This window comes from Callorhinchus milii, unplaced genomic scaffold (assembly GCF_018977255.1).
Source record: "Callorhinchus milii isolate IMCB2004 unplaced genomic scaffold, IMCB_Cmil_1.0 Scaffold29, whole genome shotgun sequence".
NCBI lineage: Eukaryota > Metazoa > Chordata > Chondrichthyes > Chimaeriformes > Callorhinchidae > Callorhinchus > Callorhinchus milii.
The window spans coordinates 2,147,188-2,165,228 of NW_024704770.1; the positions used below are offsets into that span (position 1 = coordinate 2,147,188).

General features: G+C 50.2%; 2 protein-coding genes across 2 annotated transcripts; both read right to left on the reverse strand.

Moving 5' to 3' along the window:
• Positions 1–217: 217 nt before the first annotated feature.
• LOC103187590 (putative adhesion G protein-coupled receptor E4P) lies at positions 218–12,394 on the reverse strand. Its single transcript, XM_042344647.1, has 14 exons — positions 12,379–12,394; positions 10,740–10,857; positions 8,363–8,430; positions 6,750–6,924; positions 5,773–5,895; positions 5,359–5,579; positions 4,539–4,700; positions 3,762–3,962; positions 3,189–3,409; positions 2,273–2,339; positions 1,757–1,848; positions 1,399–1,567; positions 890–967; positions 218–393 (listed from the first exon to the last, which is right to left on the reverse strand). The coding sequence occupies exons 2-14, from the start codon at positions 10,786–10,788 to the stop codon at positions 373–375; spliced, it is 1,647 nt and encodes a 548-aa protein (XP_042200581.1). The 5' UTR covers positions 10,789–10,857; positions 12,379–12,394; the 3' UTR covers positions 218–372.
• A 1,184-nt stretch (positions 12,395–13,578) lies between these two features.
• Positions 13,579–16,858, reverse strand: ndufb7 (NADH:ubiquinone oxidoreductase subunit B7). The gene is given in 3 exon segments (NM_001292577.1): positions 13,579–13,812; positions 15,042–15,210; positions 16,672–16,858. Coding segments are annotated over 3 exon segments (366 nt in total). The 5' UTR covers positions 16,784–16,858; the 3' UTR covers positions 13,579–13,727.
• Between the last annotated feature and the right edge of the window lie 1,183 nt (positions 16,859–18,041).

An 18,041-nucleotide genomic window follows, 5' to 3' on the forward strand; every position in this document is an offset into this window, starting at 1 on the left:
ACGGAAGCTGCACGCCTGTCACGGGGCTGGTTGCCGGCAGTGACGCGGCTAAATGTCTTGCAGGCGAATTGGCTGAAGGTCCGCCCGCTGATAGTGGGGCGAGCGAGGCGGGAGTGGGACGTGAAGCAGGTCGGAGCCCGCTGAGCGGAGGGAGCGAACAGGGTGGTAGGGGGTTGGGAGGTCGGAGAGGCGGGTGGGGGGCGCGGGGGGTGGGGGGGGAGCAAGACCGTTGAGGGCTTAGAGGGAGCACGAGAAGTCTTTGTCTGTCCATTCGTGCCAACCGAAGCTCCCTCAACAGCCGGCAGCAAACAGCGAACCCTTCTCCAGTCGATTGCACTGTTTTGGCCATCGTGCCCTTCACCGCGGCTTGTTTTATTGCGGGATGGACGTGCTCTGGGAAGGCAGAGATAGTCACAGTGATTGTGATACGGCCATTGAAAACACACTCGTATGTTAGTGTGAAGCGTGTGAGAGAGAGAGACAGAGAGACAGAGGGAGGGAGGGAGAGTGAGAGAGAGGGGCAGATGGGAGGTGGGGGGGAGGATGGTGATCTTAAGCACGGTCGAAGAGGAAAGTCTTCGGAAGTGGTGCGATGCGAAGACGGGGCAAAGAGAGAGGGGGGGTAGGGGGGTGGTGGAGGAGGCAAAGTTCCAGATGCACCCAGGAGGCGGTGGAGGGCGGAGAAGGTTGGGGTCGGGGGGATGGGGGTAGGCGGGTGACCGAAGGTGCAGTCGGTTGAAGGGGAGGGTCTTGAGACCGGCAGGTTGATATGGGGGCCAGCAGGGTGGCAGAAGTAGGGGAGGGGCAAGGCCGTGGAGGGCCTTGAGGGGTTTTGACCCACCCCCTGGGTGGAAATTTCCCCCTGAGGGTCACATTCGCTAGCTCTCACCTGCACGCTGGTACTCTGCGCCTTCGCCCTCTGGCTACGGCAAACGAAGCTGAACCACTTCCGATACTCATCCCTGACCTGGCGGAAAGACGGATAATATTAATATCCCTTCAAGACACACAAAGCCCCAATAAAGCAGCCCGTCTCGAGATCCTACTCTTCGATCCAACCGCCCCCTCGGTGACCCTCCGCCACCCCTCCCTCCGCAGGCTGCAGATCATCCAGAACTTCTGCAGCCCGTGTCCTCTCCCGCACCAGACCTTCAGCCTCTCTGCCCCCACCCTCTGGAACTCCATCTCTCTGCCTCACGACCCCCCCCTCCCTCACCTCCTTAAGACCCGTCTCGAGACTCTCCTCTTCGACCAATCCTTCCCCTCCCTTGCACTCCATCCTCCCCCAATCCTAACCCCCCCCCCCACCCCATGTAATGTTGTTGTGGTGGTTGAGGAGACTCTTGAGAACGGGCCTTTGAAGGAGGCAAAGCGAGAAGGGAAGAGGAAGGAGATTACCTGCTTGTTGAGGAGACAGTGGAAGATGAAGATGGATGCTCCTTGGAAGACATTGGTGATGATGAATAGGTAGGCGATGGTGGTGGACGCCCGGATGAAGTGGACAATACCAAAGATCCAGGTAATCCCCAGGAGAAATAACTGAGCGACCGCAGTGCCGACAAAGGCTCTGGGGGGGAGAAAAACACAGTTTAAACTTACAGTTTACTATTGTTGATTATTGTTAATTATTAATAATTATTATTGATTATTAATTTGGAATAATTATTATAGTTCGTTTGCTGACGCGCAGACCAGGGGAAAGAGCGAGAGAGAGAGAGAGAGAGAGGTTTAACGTCTCCAACAATGCAACATTCACCTTATCTTCTTCAACTTGGAGGCGTTAGGGACCAGACTCGAAATCTTCTGGGTCAGTTTCCACAAAGTGATGCTGAAGACAACCAGGTTGACCTGGGGCAACAACAACAACAACAACTGACATTTACACAGCGCCCTTCACGTGGGAAGGTCTTTAGGATGGGGCGGCGGGGGGGTGGGGAGGGTGTGTGAAGATGGAGAGGGAGGGAGGGAGTGGGGGGGTGAGGGAGTTCCAGAGTTTCGGGGAGTGGCGTAGCAGCTGAAGGCACGGCCACCGATGGCAGAGCAGAGTGAGGGAGGGGGTGGGGGTTCGGGGTGGGGTGGGGTGGGGCGCGAGGGACGAACAGGAGGCCGGTGGCTTCGAACGCTTGAGATTCCGTCCGTCCACAAACACACATCCCACGAAGCTCTTCGAGACGTTCCGGGAGAGAGAGAGCGATACGATTATTAAATATTATTATTAATATTTTTATTAGTGGTATTATTAGTAATAACATCGCCGGTAGACTCTACTCACCAACACGATGAAGCACACAGGCCCGCCGAAATACCAGGCCGCGCTGGGGGTGGCAGCGAGCCAGCAGCTATAAAATTATAGCATCGTAATTAATAATCCCGACTGACCATCGTGCCTTTGGGCGGCTATCACACACACACACACACGCGCGCACACGCACGTACACGCACGCACACACGCGCGCGCACACAGACACGCACACACACGCCTCTGCAGTAAGTGGGAACCCGCTTGTTAGTCGATTGGGCCGAACGCTTTTCTGGGGGTAATAATCCCTTTAAAAATAATATTGTTAAAACATAATAATAACAGTACTTTGGTCAGTCAATCCACGCGTGTGCGTGTGGGACGCCCACAAAATATACAGTCAGTATTCATATTATTACTACTACCATTATTACTATCATTACGACTGCTATTATGATGATTACTTTTATGTTATGACAAGATTTGGGCAACTCGTTTCAAAGAGCCGTCACAGACACGATGGGTCGAATGGCCTCCTTCTGGTCTGTACAATTCTATGATTATGATTATTATTATTTCTATTGTTATTATAATCACTATTACTATCATTATTACGATTGTTATTACAATCGTTATTACTATTATTATTACTATTGTTATTACAATCATTATTAATATTATTACTATTGTTATTACAATCATTATTACTATTATTACTACAATCATTATTACTATTATTACTATTGCTATTACAATCATTATTATTACTATCATTATCACTATTGTGATTACAATTATTATTATTATTATTGCTAGCATTATTACTAGTATTATGACCATTTAGTAACCCGCGAAGCTCTTTGAGATGTCTCGCGGACGGGGCAAGGCGCTGCGTCAGAGGCGAGGACTGCCATTAATACTGCCGACCAAGATGATGTCCGGCACTTACTACGTCTTGGTCTCGTAGATGGTGGGTTGTATGGACGCGGAGATCGAGACCAGCACAGCCGGAAGCCCGTAGCCCACTGCGTACACGTATCGCCCCCGGAGACTGCTGATGTGGAACACCATGACCACCATCAGGTACAGCACCACACCCTCCAGTAACATCCACACAAACACCGCCAGGAACAGGTAGTGCAGGAGTGCAGCGACGATCAGGCACCCCACCTAACAGAGGGAACCACCGCGACAACAATAACTACTCTTGCCAGGATGGGCAAGGCTTTGGCGAGGGCGCGAAGGAGGTTAATGAGCACAATAATGATGATAATAATACTCCTGGCGCGTCGTACAGCTCCTGATCGCGTCCTCGAGGCGCCTCAAAGCGCTTCGCGGGACCTCGAAGCGGAGCGACGGTGTGTTTCGTGCACGCGGTCGGTGTGTGTCCCGTCGAGCGCCTCGAGACGTCTCGAAGACGCGATCAGGAGCTGTATCGAATACCAGCATTATTATCATTATTATTATTAACATTATCATTATCATCAATTATTATTATAATTCGAGAATTATCCTTTTTGACCTGATTGCTGGTGTTGTTCACGAACACGAGGAAGATCAGGTAAGCCAGGAACAGACACAGGGACAGGTGCAAATGGATGGTGGTTCTGTTGGACTGTATGGACTGACACTTGAGGAATGTGAATATCGAAATCGACAAACACACCAGACTGACAGACAGTCCTCCGAATGTTATTTCCGGTGCGTATTTGATGTCAGGGTCCTGCCATAAACAACAACAACAACAACAACAAATTACATTTGTGGAGTCCCTGTAGCTCGGTGGTTAGAGCAAGTTTCCTTACTCCACACACACACACACACACACACACACACCCGCTCGTTAGTCGACTGGCGGATCGCTTTTCCGTGGCTTAATAATCCCTTCAAAAATATATCTAATAATAATAATTTGGTCACTCAAATCCGCGGCTGTTTGTGGGACGCTGCTGTGCCCAATCGGCTGCCGCGTATCGCCCACAAAATACACAGACAATTCGCTTTACGGTGTATAACCTGGAAAGCGCTTTGAGACGTCTCGAAGACGTGATATCAAATTACTGTCATTATTACTGTCATTATTGCTATCATTACTATTATAATTACTGTTACTATTATGATCACTATTACAATACTATATTATGCTTTGAAAAGATTTGGGATATCCGAATGGCCTCCTTCTGTAATGTATTATTCTATGATTCTATGATTATTACTATTATGATTGCTATTATTATTATTACTATTGTTATTGCCGGGGGGGGTGGGGGCCGAGGGGGTGGGGGGAATAAGCAGTTACCTGCTCGCTGGAGGATACGAGGATGACAAAGCTGGAGAGATGGTAAGCGTTACAAATTGTGTGCGTGGCGTTGAGTTCTACGGTCCTGCAACCGTCGTCTGCCCAGACCTGTCTGGCTCGGTTCCAATAGGCGCACAATCTCGTACCGTTCCCCGTTATGTTCTGCAGAGCATCGAAAGATATCGACGACGGCGGCTGTGCGTTTTGCGGGCGAGACAACGACGGCAGCGATTTGCGCTCGTACCGCCCCCCCCCCCCCCCACACACACCCACACACCCAGCGCTGCACTGGAACGTCACCTTAGACTGTGCGATTTCTAAGTCCCGATGCGGGGGCTTCAACCCATAACCTTCTGACTCAGGGGCGAGAGAGAGAGAGAGAGAGAGAGAGAGAGAGCCAGGCCTTGTCTTTTTTTTCTCTTGCCCGGCCGGGTGTCTCAGTCTGGCGCACGCCCAGAAACCCGTCACCGTGGCTTAAGGGGTCTCCAAACCCAACCGAGAATTCCAGGCCTCCCAACCCACCTCCACACGGAAACCCCAGAGATAGGTGGTTGGGATGGAATGCTCTCCCTCGGAGGGACCAAATTCCGGAGCATTAGGCGCAGGTTGGCGAGAGCCAAGGCTTTGGGAGGTGGGTGTCCCGCTGCTTGTCCAGCTAGGAACACCCTCCCTGTTAGGTCGGGTGTGGGGGGGGGGGGGTTTGGCTCGCAGGGTTAACGGGAGCTGAGTGGGAGGATTGCCCCCCCACCCACTCCCCAGTGACTGGTCTGCCCTTCCAGGTCCTGGCAAACAAAGCGCCTCATAAGAACATCTTCCAAACCTTGGCGTGCAGCAAAACGAAAGAGATGGGGAGTGAGAATGCAGAGGTGGTGTTGGCGTTAAACAGTCCAGTGACCACGTTGCTACCAAATCTGAAGACCGTGCCTGGCTGGGCTGCGTTGGTTGTGAGGTTGATGTCGCTTTGATCCAGAAAATCATTGCCCCTCGTGAAGAGCAGATCCAGTTTCTTACTCTCGACAAAGGCACAATAAATGCCTGTGACTGGCAACAGAGACATGTCCAGCTGTTAGGGACCGTCGAGAGCCGCTTTCGCTCATTGTAGGGTATTGGTTAGAGAGCGCGCGTGTGCGCGCGCGTGTGAGTGTGTATGTGTGTATGTGCCTGTGCCAGTGCGTGTGTGTCTGTGCTGTAGCTGTTAGACGCGAAGGGAATCGATAGGAACAGTGAAACTTACCACAAAGATCTGACAGATTTTGCATTAGTTTCCAAGGAACTTGCATCTCGTTACCCCCCACATGCAGATTCCAAGCCTGCTCTGAACCCAACTTGGTTCTGTTCACATACATGCTCGCTAGTCCTGGAAGAAAAGGCGTTGACGCCTGGGGTCAGGGGGGTTTCGCGGTTTCATAGGAACGTCAGGGAGGACGTCTACGGAAGGACGCACCGCAAAGCGTAGTGACTGTGTGTTCTGTAGGCGAACGCAGCAGTCAATTTGCTCGCAGCGATGTCCCGCTAACAGCCGTAAAGTAATAATATAACAACAATCCTTACGTTTGACACACGTTCCTCAAAGCGCTTCACGGGACGCACTGTCAAGTTGGAGTGACTGCGTGTTTTGCGGGCGAAACGCGGCAGCCAATTGCGCCCAGCGACGTCCCCACAAATAGTCGTGGGTTGAGCGACCAAATTATTATTCATTTCAATTTTTTTGGAGGGATTATTACCCCCGGGAAAGCGATCCCTCCAAAAAAATCGACTAACAACTGACTGCTGGGCAAACAGAGGTGTGTGCATGTGTGTGTTTGCGTGTGAGTGAGTGTGGAGTAAGGACACTTACCTAAGGTTTTGCCCCACCCGCCCGGGAATCGAACCCAGGTCCTCTCACTTGAAGGCGAATGCTCTAACCACTGAGCTACAGGGACACCTCGTTGCAGTTATTGTCAGCTCGGACATTGGGGAGCGAGAGAAAGAGAAGAACTCTCTTTTCTTTTGCATTAGCACCGCAAGGAATCTTTAACAAGAGATTGCGTTGGAGAATAACAATCCTCGCATTTGACACAGCGCCCTATCACATCTTCGAGGCATCTCAAAGCGCTACACTGTAAAGTGTAGTGACTGTGTGTTTTTGTGGCCGAAGGGTCTCAAAGGGCCAGCAGGATTTTACTGTACAGCGTAGTGACTGGGGAAAGTGTTCGGATCCTTATACATTACCAATATTTTCCAGGTATTTCCGTTTGGTTTCCTTGGAGTTAAATATACGTGTCCGTATCACCTCTTCCAGACTTTCCAGGTAATCGCGGAATAATTGACGTGACTTTTCAGAACTGGGATAATTAGTCCTGTTTGTTGAATCTTCTAGCTTCAAACTTAAGCATTGAAGAATGGTCTGTTGGATGAGAGACAGTTCAGTTATAATAATAATTATATAATAGTCTTGCTCCTTGTCACGTCTTCCAGACATCTCAAAGCGCTTCACAGAACATACTGTAAAGTGAATTGACTGTATAGTTTGTGGGCGAACGCGGCAGCCAATCGCGCACAGTAGCGTCCCACAAACAGTCGTGGATTGAAGTGACCAATTTATTATTACTTTTTTTTTGAAGGAATCATTAGTCCCGGAAATGCGATCCGCCAATCGACTAACAACCGGGGTTCCTACTTACTGCGTATGGAGTAAGGAAACTTGCCCAACATTTTGCCCGGCTGGGAATCGAATCCAGGTCTCTCGCTTGCGAGGCGAACGCTCTAAGCACTGAGCTACATGGAAACAGGCACGGCCAGTCCATACCTGTGTTTATACTCCACACAAATTTCCAATCCAAATCACTCCCTCCCACACCGTCTATTCCCCTATCCTTCATCTAAGCAATTCACTTCCTCTTCAATCTATCTGCATTATCTGGTTTGACAATCTCAAAACAGTCTGCGTGAGTAGTTCCTCCTAAATCAGGGCGAAACCTTGGGCAAGTTTCCTTACTCCACACAGAGCCTAATAATAATCCCTCCAAAACAAAAAAAACAATAATAAATTGGTCATTTTCAATCTACGACTATTTGTGGGACATTGCTGTGCGCAATCGGCTGCCGCGTTCGCCCACAAATATACAGTCAATTCACTTTACAGTGTGTTCTGTGAAGCGCTTTGGGACGTCCTCCCGACGTGAAAAGCGCTATATCAAATGCAAGGATTATTATTATTATTATTATTAAATACTCTTTTAGATCGCAATCACAGAACAAAAGCAGTTCTCTTAGTGAATTGACTGTATTTTGTGGGCAGAATGAGGCAGCCAATTGCGCACAGCAGCGTCCCACAGACAGTGGTGGATTGAGTGAGTGACGCAATTATTATTTTTTCCACTTTTATTTTTGAAGTGTTTATTACCCCCGGAAAAGCGATCTGCCAATCGACTAACAACCGGGTTCCTACTTACTGCTGGGTAAACAGAGGCGCGCGTGTCTGTGTCTGTGTGTGTGTGTGTGGAGTAAGGAAACTTGCCTAAGGTTTCGCCCTGACCTGACCCACCCGGGAATCGAACCCGGGTCCTTGCGAGGCGAGGACTCTAACCACTCCGCCACGGGATTCTGCTTGCGTCCCCTGGGTGGTGACTCCCTGACTAAGTGGGAACAGATTGTTGGACAGCACATCTGCGTGTGTTTGCTTGTCGGTTCCGTCAGTCAAACCGATCGATGGGTCGGCAAACAAACACACAGTCGTTGCAACTCCAATAACCCGTTGCTTGAAACCCTCTGCAGGAATTACATCGCGAAACCCAGCTGGATTTCACCAGTCTCTTCATTCAAGTGATATATAAAACTCCTACCGAGTTAAGCTTGAAGTCCTGCCAACATGAATGTAGTCCCATGCCCCTGCTGTAGGAATTGACTGCGTCTGGGGAAGGAACAGCAACGATTGGAACCTCTAATTTTGAATACCAGGCGAACACAAGATCACTTAGAGATTTACAACGCCTTGCATTTATACAGCATCCCTCATGCAGGATAGCATGTCGGACAGAAAAAGGTTATTCGGCTCGTTGTGTCTGTGCCGGCTTTTTGATCAGCGCAAATCTGTTCGGACCCTCATTCCAGAGAATATTGGGAGAAAGTTGGGCAAGCGCGACTTCGAATTATAATAATACAAGAACAACAACAAGATTTCATTTATAGAGCGCCTTTCACGTCGGGAGGACAGGAGAGGTTGGCTCCCCGGGTCTGTGTCCGGGGTGGCTGGCGAGTGTGGTGGGGAATGGGGCAGTCGGTGTGGCTGCTGCTGGACAGCCAACGCCGAGGGCCACGGTGAGCCCGGCCAGCGGAGCATTCCCAGGCTGGAACAGAGGGAGGGGGTGGGAGGGTCAAGTGGGGATAGAAGGCGAGAGGGATGGAGAGAGAGAGGAGGCCAAAGCGCGAGAGATGCAGAAGGGGGAGGGTTTGGGGGGAGGGAGGAGGGGTGATGGAGGGAGGAAGTGGGAGGGAGGGAGGGAGGAGGTGTGGGGGGGCTCTGGTCAGAGCGGCAGCCATAATGCGCATGTGGGGACCGGGAGCGAGCGGTCAGGTGGATGGCATTAGCCCATAGGCTGGGGCTGGGGCAGCCAACCCAACAGGACCATGCGAGCCTCGCAGGACACGCTGTCGATGTTTGGTGGGCGAAACGCGGCAGCCAATTGAGCACTGCAACGTCCCACAAACAGTCGCGGATTGGGTGAAAATGATTTTATTTAGGTATTTATTGATTTATAGGGATTATTGCCCTCGACTAGCAACCGGGTTCCTACTTACTGCTGGGCAAACAGAGGCACACGCACGCGTGTGTGTCTGTGTGTGTGTGTGTGGAGTAAGGAAACTTGCCTTGGTGGTAATTGGGTCCAGATCCATTTGCTTCATTTCTTTATCACAATCACTCAAGCCCGTGATACCTAGGAGGTATTTTGTGGGCGAGGTGTTCTCCCCGACGTGAAAGCGGATTTACACAGCGACCCCCCCACCACCACCTCCGCCCCCCTCTCCCCTCTTCAGGTGGATCTGAAGTTAGGGGAAGGAAGGGATCGAGGCGGAGAGATAGAGGGAGAGCCTTCCTGAGTTTTGGGGCGAAGTCGCTGAATGCTCACCCGCTGTTTATTATTATTACTACTACTGTTACTATTAGGAGGAAGTAACTACTGAAATTGGACAGAGAAACAAGCTACAGATGAAACACAATAATCAAACCGAATGTTTTGCATTTGATTCCTTGTTCACACAATAGCCCCTTGGTTTCACGTCAGGACTCGAGGAATCATATCAGAGGTTTGATCTGTTTCGTTGGGAGGAAACTGCTGGTGTCTAACCAGCTAAAACCAGCACAGTTTGCCCATTGCCAGCTAGGACCACCCTACCCACCATTAGTTAGGGCTTTGGCTTGCACGGTTAACAGGGACTGAGTGGCATGATATCCGGCCATCAGGCGAGAGATGGGAGGAGGGGGGAAAAGAGGGTTGAAGGCGTGTTTCTTTTGGGGGCGCACACTGCCAGTTGAAGAGACCAGGGGAGGGGGGGGGGGGTGGGGGGGCAACAAGGAAAGAGGACAGAGAACACAATTCAATACCCTCGCATCTCACCCCCCACCCCCCCCCGTTAAACCACTTAAGTCTCAGCCTGGCTCAGCAACTCACTCACCTCCGAGTCAAAAGGCTGTGGGTTCGAACCCTATATGGGGGAAACTTGAACTCTCAGCCATCTAGTGCTGGGGTGAGCTCATTGCCGGAGGTGCCATCTTTCGCAAGAGACGTTATAATAATAACCCTCGCATTTGATGCCGTGCCGTATCGCGTCTTCACGGAATAAACTGTAAAGTGAATTGACTGCATATATTTTGTGGGCGAAACGCGGCAGCCAATTGCGCCCAGCGGAGTCCCCACAGGCACTCGTGGATTGAGTGACAGATTTTTTTTTAAAAAATTATATGAAGGAATTATTACCCCCGGATAAGCGATCCGCCAATGGACTAACAACACCGGGGTTCCTACTTACTGCTCGGTAAACAGAGGCGTGTTGTGTGTGCGTGTGCGCGTGTGCATTAAGCAAACTTGCCCAATGTTTCGCCCTGCCCGGGCACGAATCAACACCGGGGTCCTCTCGCTTGTGAGGCAAGTGCTCTAACCACTGAGCTACAGGACTCCCGAGATAAACCGAGCTCCCCGTCAGATCTGGCTAAAAACTCACCTAGAAGCAGAGAAAAGATGAGTATCATTTTGCAGCCGTTGGATTTCATCTTCAGCCCGAATGAACAGCACCTTGCTATCTCTATCGTTTCCGGTGGGTTTGTGCCTGCCCTGTGTGACTGTAACCGCACGTCACAGTGAGGAAATAGAATCAAGCCTCTCTTTTTTTTTTTCCATCTTGCAACCCACAAAACAAAAGTATCCCGTTGCCTCATTACTTTTTCCAAACATACAGCTGAAACCGTGGGTGAAAATTGACAGGAGGTTCGAGGGGAGAGTTCATAGAATTGTACGGCACAGAAAGAGCTGTCCAAATTAGTTTCCCCTAACCCCCTCCGTCCCCACCCCGGGCGCTCTCTGCATAGCCCTCCAAATTTGTCCCCCCTAAAAAATCTACCTTCTTCCCTCTTGAAGGTTGCGAGGGCCGCGAGATTGATTTGGGTGGCTCTTTTCAAAGAGTTGGCAGAGACACGATGGGGCGAATAGCCTCCTTCTGTGCTGTATGATCCTATGATATGATTCCCCCTTAACCTTCTCTTCTCCAAGGAGAATAGTCCCAGCCTCTCCAGCTTCTCCTCATAATCCAAGTCCCTCATTCCCGCAATGCCTCAAAATCGTTCCTATGTGGCGCCCAGAACTGAACGCTATAACAGCTCACTTTCCCCCTCTTCTGTGACCATTACATCTCCTATCGGATCCCCGGCACGATTCTTCGCTCTCTAATCTTCCTGTTTTGTTGCAATTTCCCCCTCCCACCTTTGCCTCGCACCGCCGTTTAGTTAGATCACGGCTGATCTGTACCACACAACTAATCCTTTGACTTCCAATTTCCTGCTTTCTCCCCATATCCCCGACCTACCAAAATTCTATCAATCTCACTCTTAAAGGTGTGGATGGATCCAGCATTATCGACACCTCTTTTCCTGATTTGTTTAACTCCCCCCCCTTTGTTTTGTATAATTTAACATAACATCCCGTCCCCTCTACCCCATTTCCTCCTTTGTCGTCCTTGCCCTGCCTCCCTCCCCCACTTCTCTGTTAGCCTCTCCCTCAGCATGCCCGAGTTCTGATGAAGGGTCGTGGACCCGAAACGTTGACTCCACTTTCTCTTTAGATGCTGCCTAACCTGCTGGGTGTTCCCAACAACACTCTTGGACACTGTACTCTAGCCGAGTACTGTGGGGAAGGGTGTGGATGGGGGGGGAATAAGGGGCCTTCTGGTGGTCTCATCACGTATTCAAGTCCTCTCAAAGCACTTCACAGAATACACTGTAAAGTGAATTGACTGTACCATTTTGTGGGCCAAACGCGGCAGCCCAATTGGGCACAGCAGCGTCCCACAAACAATCGAGAAAAATAAAATTTTCATTATTTTTTTTGAGGGGATTACTACCCCCGGATTCCCAGGCTGGAGCAGAGGGAGGCGGTGGAGGAATTCAGGAGAGATAGAGAGAGAGAAAAGGCGAGGAGGGCAGTGGGAGAGAACAGAGGTCATGTAGCGGAAGGAAGGTTGGGGGTAAGAGATGGGGGCATATTATGGCCAGTTCCTGTTCATTCCATTAGTTCTCGTTTGTGGTAAATCACAAGTTAGAAGTGGTGTAGTTGCATCTGTAGCAAAGTGGTGAGAACGCTCAACTCACAAATGAAAGGGCCTCGGTTTGATTGCCAGGCAGGGAGAAACCTTAGGCAAGTTTTCTTATTCCACACACCTCTGTTTACCTCGCAGTAAGAACCCAGTTCTAAAGTCGATTGATGAGATTGCTTTCCGGGGGTAATAATCCCTTCAAAAGAATAATAATTTGGTCATTCAATCCCGCTGCATTTCACCCACAACGCATCAAACCACATCACAGTGTAACCTGAAGTGCTTTTTTTTGAAGGGATGATTACCCCCGGATTCCCAGGCTGGAGCAGACGGAGGCAGTGGAGGAGTGCCTAAGGTTTCGCCCTGCCTGGCTATCAGACTTAGGGCCTTTCATCCGTGAGTTAAGCGTTCAACCAGTTTGCTACTTTGCTACAGATGCAACTACACCAAATTTATCTTGTGATTTACTAGAAACGAGAATTAATGGAATCAACAGGAACTAACCATAATATGCCCCCACCGCTTACTCCCCAACCTTCCTTCAGCTACACGACCTCTGTTCCCTCCCACAGCCCTCCTCGCCTTTTCTCTCTCGAGTTGACTCAACAACATGATACATCAAATGCCTTATTCTTAAGTCTTACCAAACTATGCAATTCTAAGCGAAAGGCGAGTTATATAAACACGAGTTACCATCCTAATTCAATACAGCTGTCAAGAGGCAAAACACCACAGATAATAATCATCTTTGGATTTGATATAGTACCTTATATCTCGACTTTGAGACGTCTCAAAACGTTTCACAGGACATACTGTAAAGTGAATTGTAGGCGGAGCCCTATAAAGCATTCACTTCACGAAAGACCTGGGTTCAATTCCCGGCAGGGCGAAACCTTAGGCAAGTTTCCTTACTCCACATGCCCAGATAGGGGTAGGAGGGTGACCGAAAGCATAGTCGAAGAGAAGGGTCTTGAGGCAGGTCTTGAAGGAGGCAAGGGAGGGAGTGGGGGTGAGGCGGAGGGACCGTGGGATGGAGTTCCAGCCGGTGGGGGCAGAGAGGCTGAAGGCCTGCCTGCCAATGGTGGGACGGGCAAGGCGGGCGGGGCGGGGGGTTTGAGGGAATGTGAAGCAGGTTGGAACCCGCTGAGCGGAGGGAGCGGACGGGTTGGTAGGGGTTTAGGTGGTTACGGAGGAGCGAGGCTGTGGAGAGCTTTGATGAGTGCGAACAACTGTAGTGGAGGGAGGATAAAAGTCTCTCGTAGAGGGATCTTTATTTATCACAGTTACAATTATATACAAGAATTTCAGTTCAGACACTTCACCAAGACGTCATGCAAACAGACTGCTCCGCGACGCTGGTTTATCAGGGATCTCGGACAGCTGTCACCGGGGGCAGGATTTCCACTACGCTGCCTCCATCCCCTCCAGTTTCTTCTTCCTCATCAGCAAACGCCTTTCCCGCTCGTACTCCTTCATTCGCATCACGTAACTACAGTAAGAGAAGACAGGAGAGATCATGGCCTGTGATTCACTCGGGTTCACTGTACCTGCTGAGGAGGCCAGATAATGAATCGCAATTGTAGCAATAATAATAATCCTGGTATTTGATATATCTTCTAGACGTCCCAAAGCGCTTCACAGGATGTACTGTTAAGTGAATTGACTGTATATTTTGTGGGTGAAACGCAGCAGCCAATTGCGCACAGCAGCGTCCCCACAAACAGTCATGGATTGAGTGACCAATTTTTTTTAAGGAATGATTATCCCCGGAAAAGCGATTCACCAATTGACTCACAACTGGGTTCCCACGTCATGCTGGGTAAACTGAGGCATGTAGAAACTCGCACAACCTTTCACCCTGCCAGGAATCAAAGCTAGGTCCTCTCGCTTGCGAGGCGAGTTCTCTAACCACTGAGCTACAGGACTCAGTGCTAGTTATAAGGCAAGAGGGATTCACACAGCTTCAATGAGGGAATGAGAAGTGGTATAAGATTATTGCCAACTTTGAGACCAGGGAGATGAGCGCAAATGTCTTTCCAATTCTCTCTATCCCAGAAGCTATTCCACCGGGTGTTTATGAAGTCCTGTTAACCCCCACCGCCCACCTTTTCTTTCTTACAATGAATTTTTATTTCCTGTTGCAGATAAGTGGAGTGTAACAAGGTCTGATACCAGTAATTTCCCCATCCAGGGATGTGTGGTGGTCAGAATCTGGGACCATAGGAATTTCCTAGGCGAAAGACGACCAAGGTCCATCCAGTTCGCCTTCCACCATCCTGGGAGCCGCTTGACATGTCATAATAATAATAATCCTTGCATTGGATATAACACCTTATCACGTCTTTGGGACACTTCAAAGCGCTTCACAAAATATACTGTAAAGTGAATTGACTGTATATTTCGGGCAAAACGCAGCCAATTGCCAAATGGATGGTTCATGATTGTCTGAGGACCGGAAAGGCAACGGAAAATGTGCGGAGTGATTTCAACGAACGGTTCCAAAAAGTGGCTCACCCCCCACCCCAAAAAAAGTGTTAAGCATGTTATACTGGATTCAATTAATCGTTCTTCCATGTATTTCAGTTGTTGGTCAGTGAACAGTGAATTGTAGAGAAGAAAAATACGGGGGCAACAGGGTTTTGTTGTACACTTCTCCTCTAACTTTCCCCCTTCACCCCAAACCCAAGTATGAGAGGAGTCTTGCTGTAGTATTCTTACTCCTGGTGCTGGCAGGAATCCCACTCGTGATTCTCGTGGCTACAGGCGAGGAAGTTGGGCCAGTTGTCCCGTTTGCACTTGAGCAACATGATGAGGTGGTGGGCACAGTAATCCCGCTGCTCCAGTGGAATCCTTGCATCGTCCATTTCCTGCTGGGAGGCCACCATCACTGCAACGCGTAGAGAGAGAGAGAGAGAGTCAATCAATCCTGGCTCAGGCATTCAGACTCCATTGCAATCCAACCACAGAGCAACAAGTTATAATAATAATCCTTGTATTCGATGTAGCGCCTTATCACGTATTCGAGACGTCTCAAAGCGCTTCGCAGAATATACTGTTAAGTGAATTGACTGTGTATTTCGGCTTGCAGGGTTAACAGGAGGTGAGTGGGAGGATACCCTGCCCCCAGTGACTTGGTCTGTCCTTCCAAGTCCTACCGATGAGCCAGGCTGGGCTGTGCCCTGGAAATACTATGGACCCCCGTGGCTCAGGAACCGGACTGGAGACCATCACAGAGGGATGGCTCGATCCCGACATTCCGTGGCCAAACATGTCACCTTGAAGCCAGTTCAGCTGCAATGAGACCCCCACTCGCTCCCCTCCTAAGAGGGGATAGGAGTGGAAGAAATAGGGGTTGCGGTTTTATATATAGAGAGCGATTGTGGATAATAATAATAATCCTTGTATTTGATATAACTGTCTGACACGTTCCTCTTCTCCTCACGCCTCTGTTTACCCGGCAGTAAGTAGGAACCCGGTTGTTAGTCGATTGGCGGATCGCTTTTCCGCCGGTAATAATCCCTTCAAAATAAATCATAATAATCGGGTCACGCAATCCATGAATGTTGGTGGGGACGTCGCTGTGCGCAATTGGCTGCCGCGTTTCACCCACAAAATGCACAGATACTTTACAGTGTATTCTGCGAAGCGCTTTGAGTGCGTCTCGAAGACGTGATAAGGCGCTGTATCAAATGTCAGGATTATTATTATTATTATACGGCCCCAAGGTCTGACTTCTTTCTCTCTCTCTAAGGCCCCGCACTCTCTCCTTCCCTCACACATACACTCACTCGCTCGCTCTCCCCCTCCCTCACTCACTCACTCACGCACTTTACTCTCTCCCTCTCTCATTCCCTCTCTCTAGGCCCCTCACTCTCCCTCTCTCTCTCGGCCCCTCATTCTGTCTCTCTACGCCCCTCACTCTTCCTCTCCCTCTCTCTAGGCCCCTCACTCTCTCTCTAGGCCCCTCACTCTCTCTCTAGGCCCCTCACTCTCTCTCTAGGCCCCTCACTCTCACTCTCTCTCTCTAGGCCCCTCACTCTCTCTCTTTCTACGCTCCTCATTCTCTCTCTCTCTCTCTCTAGCCCCCCCCCCCTCTCTCTCTCTCTCTCTCTAGCCCCCTCTCTCTCTCCCTCTCTCTAGCCCCCCCCCCCTCTCTCTCTCTCTAGCCCCCCCTCTCTCTCTCTCTCTAGCCCCCCCCTCTCTCTCTCTAGCCCCCCCCTCTCTCTCTCTCTCTAGGCCCCCCCCCTCTCTCTCTCTCTCTCTAGCCCCCCCTCTCTCTCTCTCTCTCTAGGCCACTCTCCCTCTCTCTAGGCCCCTCACTCCCTCCCTCCCTCCCTCCCTCACTCACCGCGCTCTTTCCTCTCGGGGAAGCCGAGATGCGGGTCGAAGGTGGGCAGGTTGTTGGGGTCGGGCTCGGTCTCGCGCTCGGTCACGTACCGCCGCACCAGGTGAGAGCCCATGGCCGCTCACGGACACACAGTGGGGTCACCCTGAGCCCGCCCGACCGACCGCCGCCACCGGAAACGCCAGCCTTTGCGGGGCGGAAGTTCGCCGCTGACTGACGGGTGAGGTGGGCGGCGCCCCCGGCTGGGAGGGGCCGGCCATGTTTGTGCGGGGCAAATCAGTCAGTGCCTGGCGCGCGTGCGTCATACTGAGGCGGGCGCGGCGGGGGGGGGGAGTGTGCGCATGTGCGCGCGCGCGAGGCGCCTCCCACAGCGCGTGCGGAGACCGGTAACTGTCAATCAAGAGTGACAGTTGGGAGGAGGGCGGGAAGGTGACTGGTCAAGAGAGGGGGGGGGGGGGGGGTGTTGGGGGGGAATGGTTTAAAATGGTTAGAAAATGGGGGAAATTGGTTAGAAAATGGGGAGAAGTGGTGGACATTGGTTAGAAATTGGGAAGAAGTGGTGGACATTGGTTAGAAAATGGGGAGAAGTGGTGGAAATTGGTTAGAAATTGGTTAGAAAATGGGGAGAAGTGGTGGAAATTGGTTGGAAATTGGTTAGAAAATGGGGAGAAGTGGTGGAAATTGGTTAGAAAATGGGGAGAAGTGGTGGAAATTGGTTAGAAATTGGTTAGAAAATGGGGAGAAGTGGTGGAAATTGGTTAGAAAATGGGAAGAAGTGGTGGACATTAGTTAGAAAATGGGTAGAATTAGTGAAAATGCGTTGAGAGATGGTGGAAATTGGTGAGAAATGGAGGAAATTGGATAGAAGTTAGTGACATTGTTCAGAAAATGGAGAGAGATTGGTTAAAGGTGGGATGAAGCTGGTTAGAAATAGGAGAATTTGGTTAGAAATGAGGGGAAATTAGTTAGATATGGGGGGGAATCGGTTAGACATGGGGGGGAATCGCCCACAAATATACAGTCAATTCACTTTACAGTCTATTCTGTGAAGCGCTTTGAGACGTCGAGAAGACGTGAAAAGCGCTATATCACATGCAAGGAATGTTATTATTATAAAGTGGTTAGACATGGGAGAAATTGGTTAGAAAATGGGAAAAAATGGGGTCGTTGATTAGAAAATGGGGCAAATCGATTAGAGAGCATGAGGGCTATTGGTTAGAAAGTGGAGGAAATGGTTAGAAATGGGGAGAATTTATTAGAAAATGGGCGCATTGGCTGTAAGGCTGGGGGTGGGGTGGGGCGGCGCGGGGGAGGAATGGCTGAAAAACAACAACAACAATAATAAAAATAATTATCGGTCAGAAATGGGAGGG

What these genes read in the sequence shown, in the direction of transcription:
- LOC103187590 (XM_042344647.1), bottom strand. Translation starts at nt 10,788, where the DNA reads ATGAAATCCAACGGCTGCAAAATGATACTCATCTTTTCTCTGCTTCTA. An exon ending in ATCTACGAGACCAAGACGTA is followed by an intron (nt 2,340 to 3,188) that starts GTAAGTGCCGGA and finishes ATAATTTTATAG; the next exon opens with CTGCTGGCTCGCTGCCACCC. An exon ending in CTGTGTGCTTCATCGTGTTG is followed by an intron (nt 1,849 to 2,272) that starts GTGAGTAGAGTC and finishes TTGTTGCCCCAG; the next exon opens with GTCAACCTGGTTGTCTTCAG.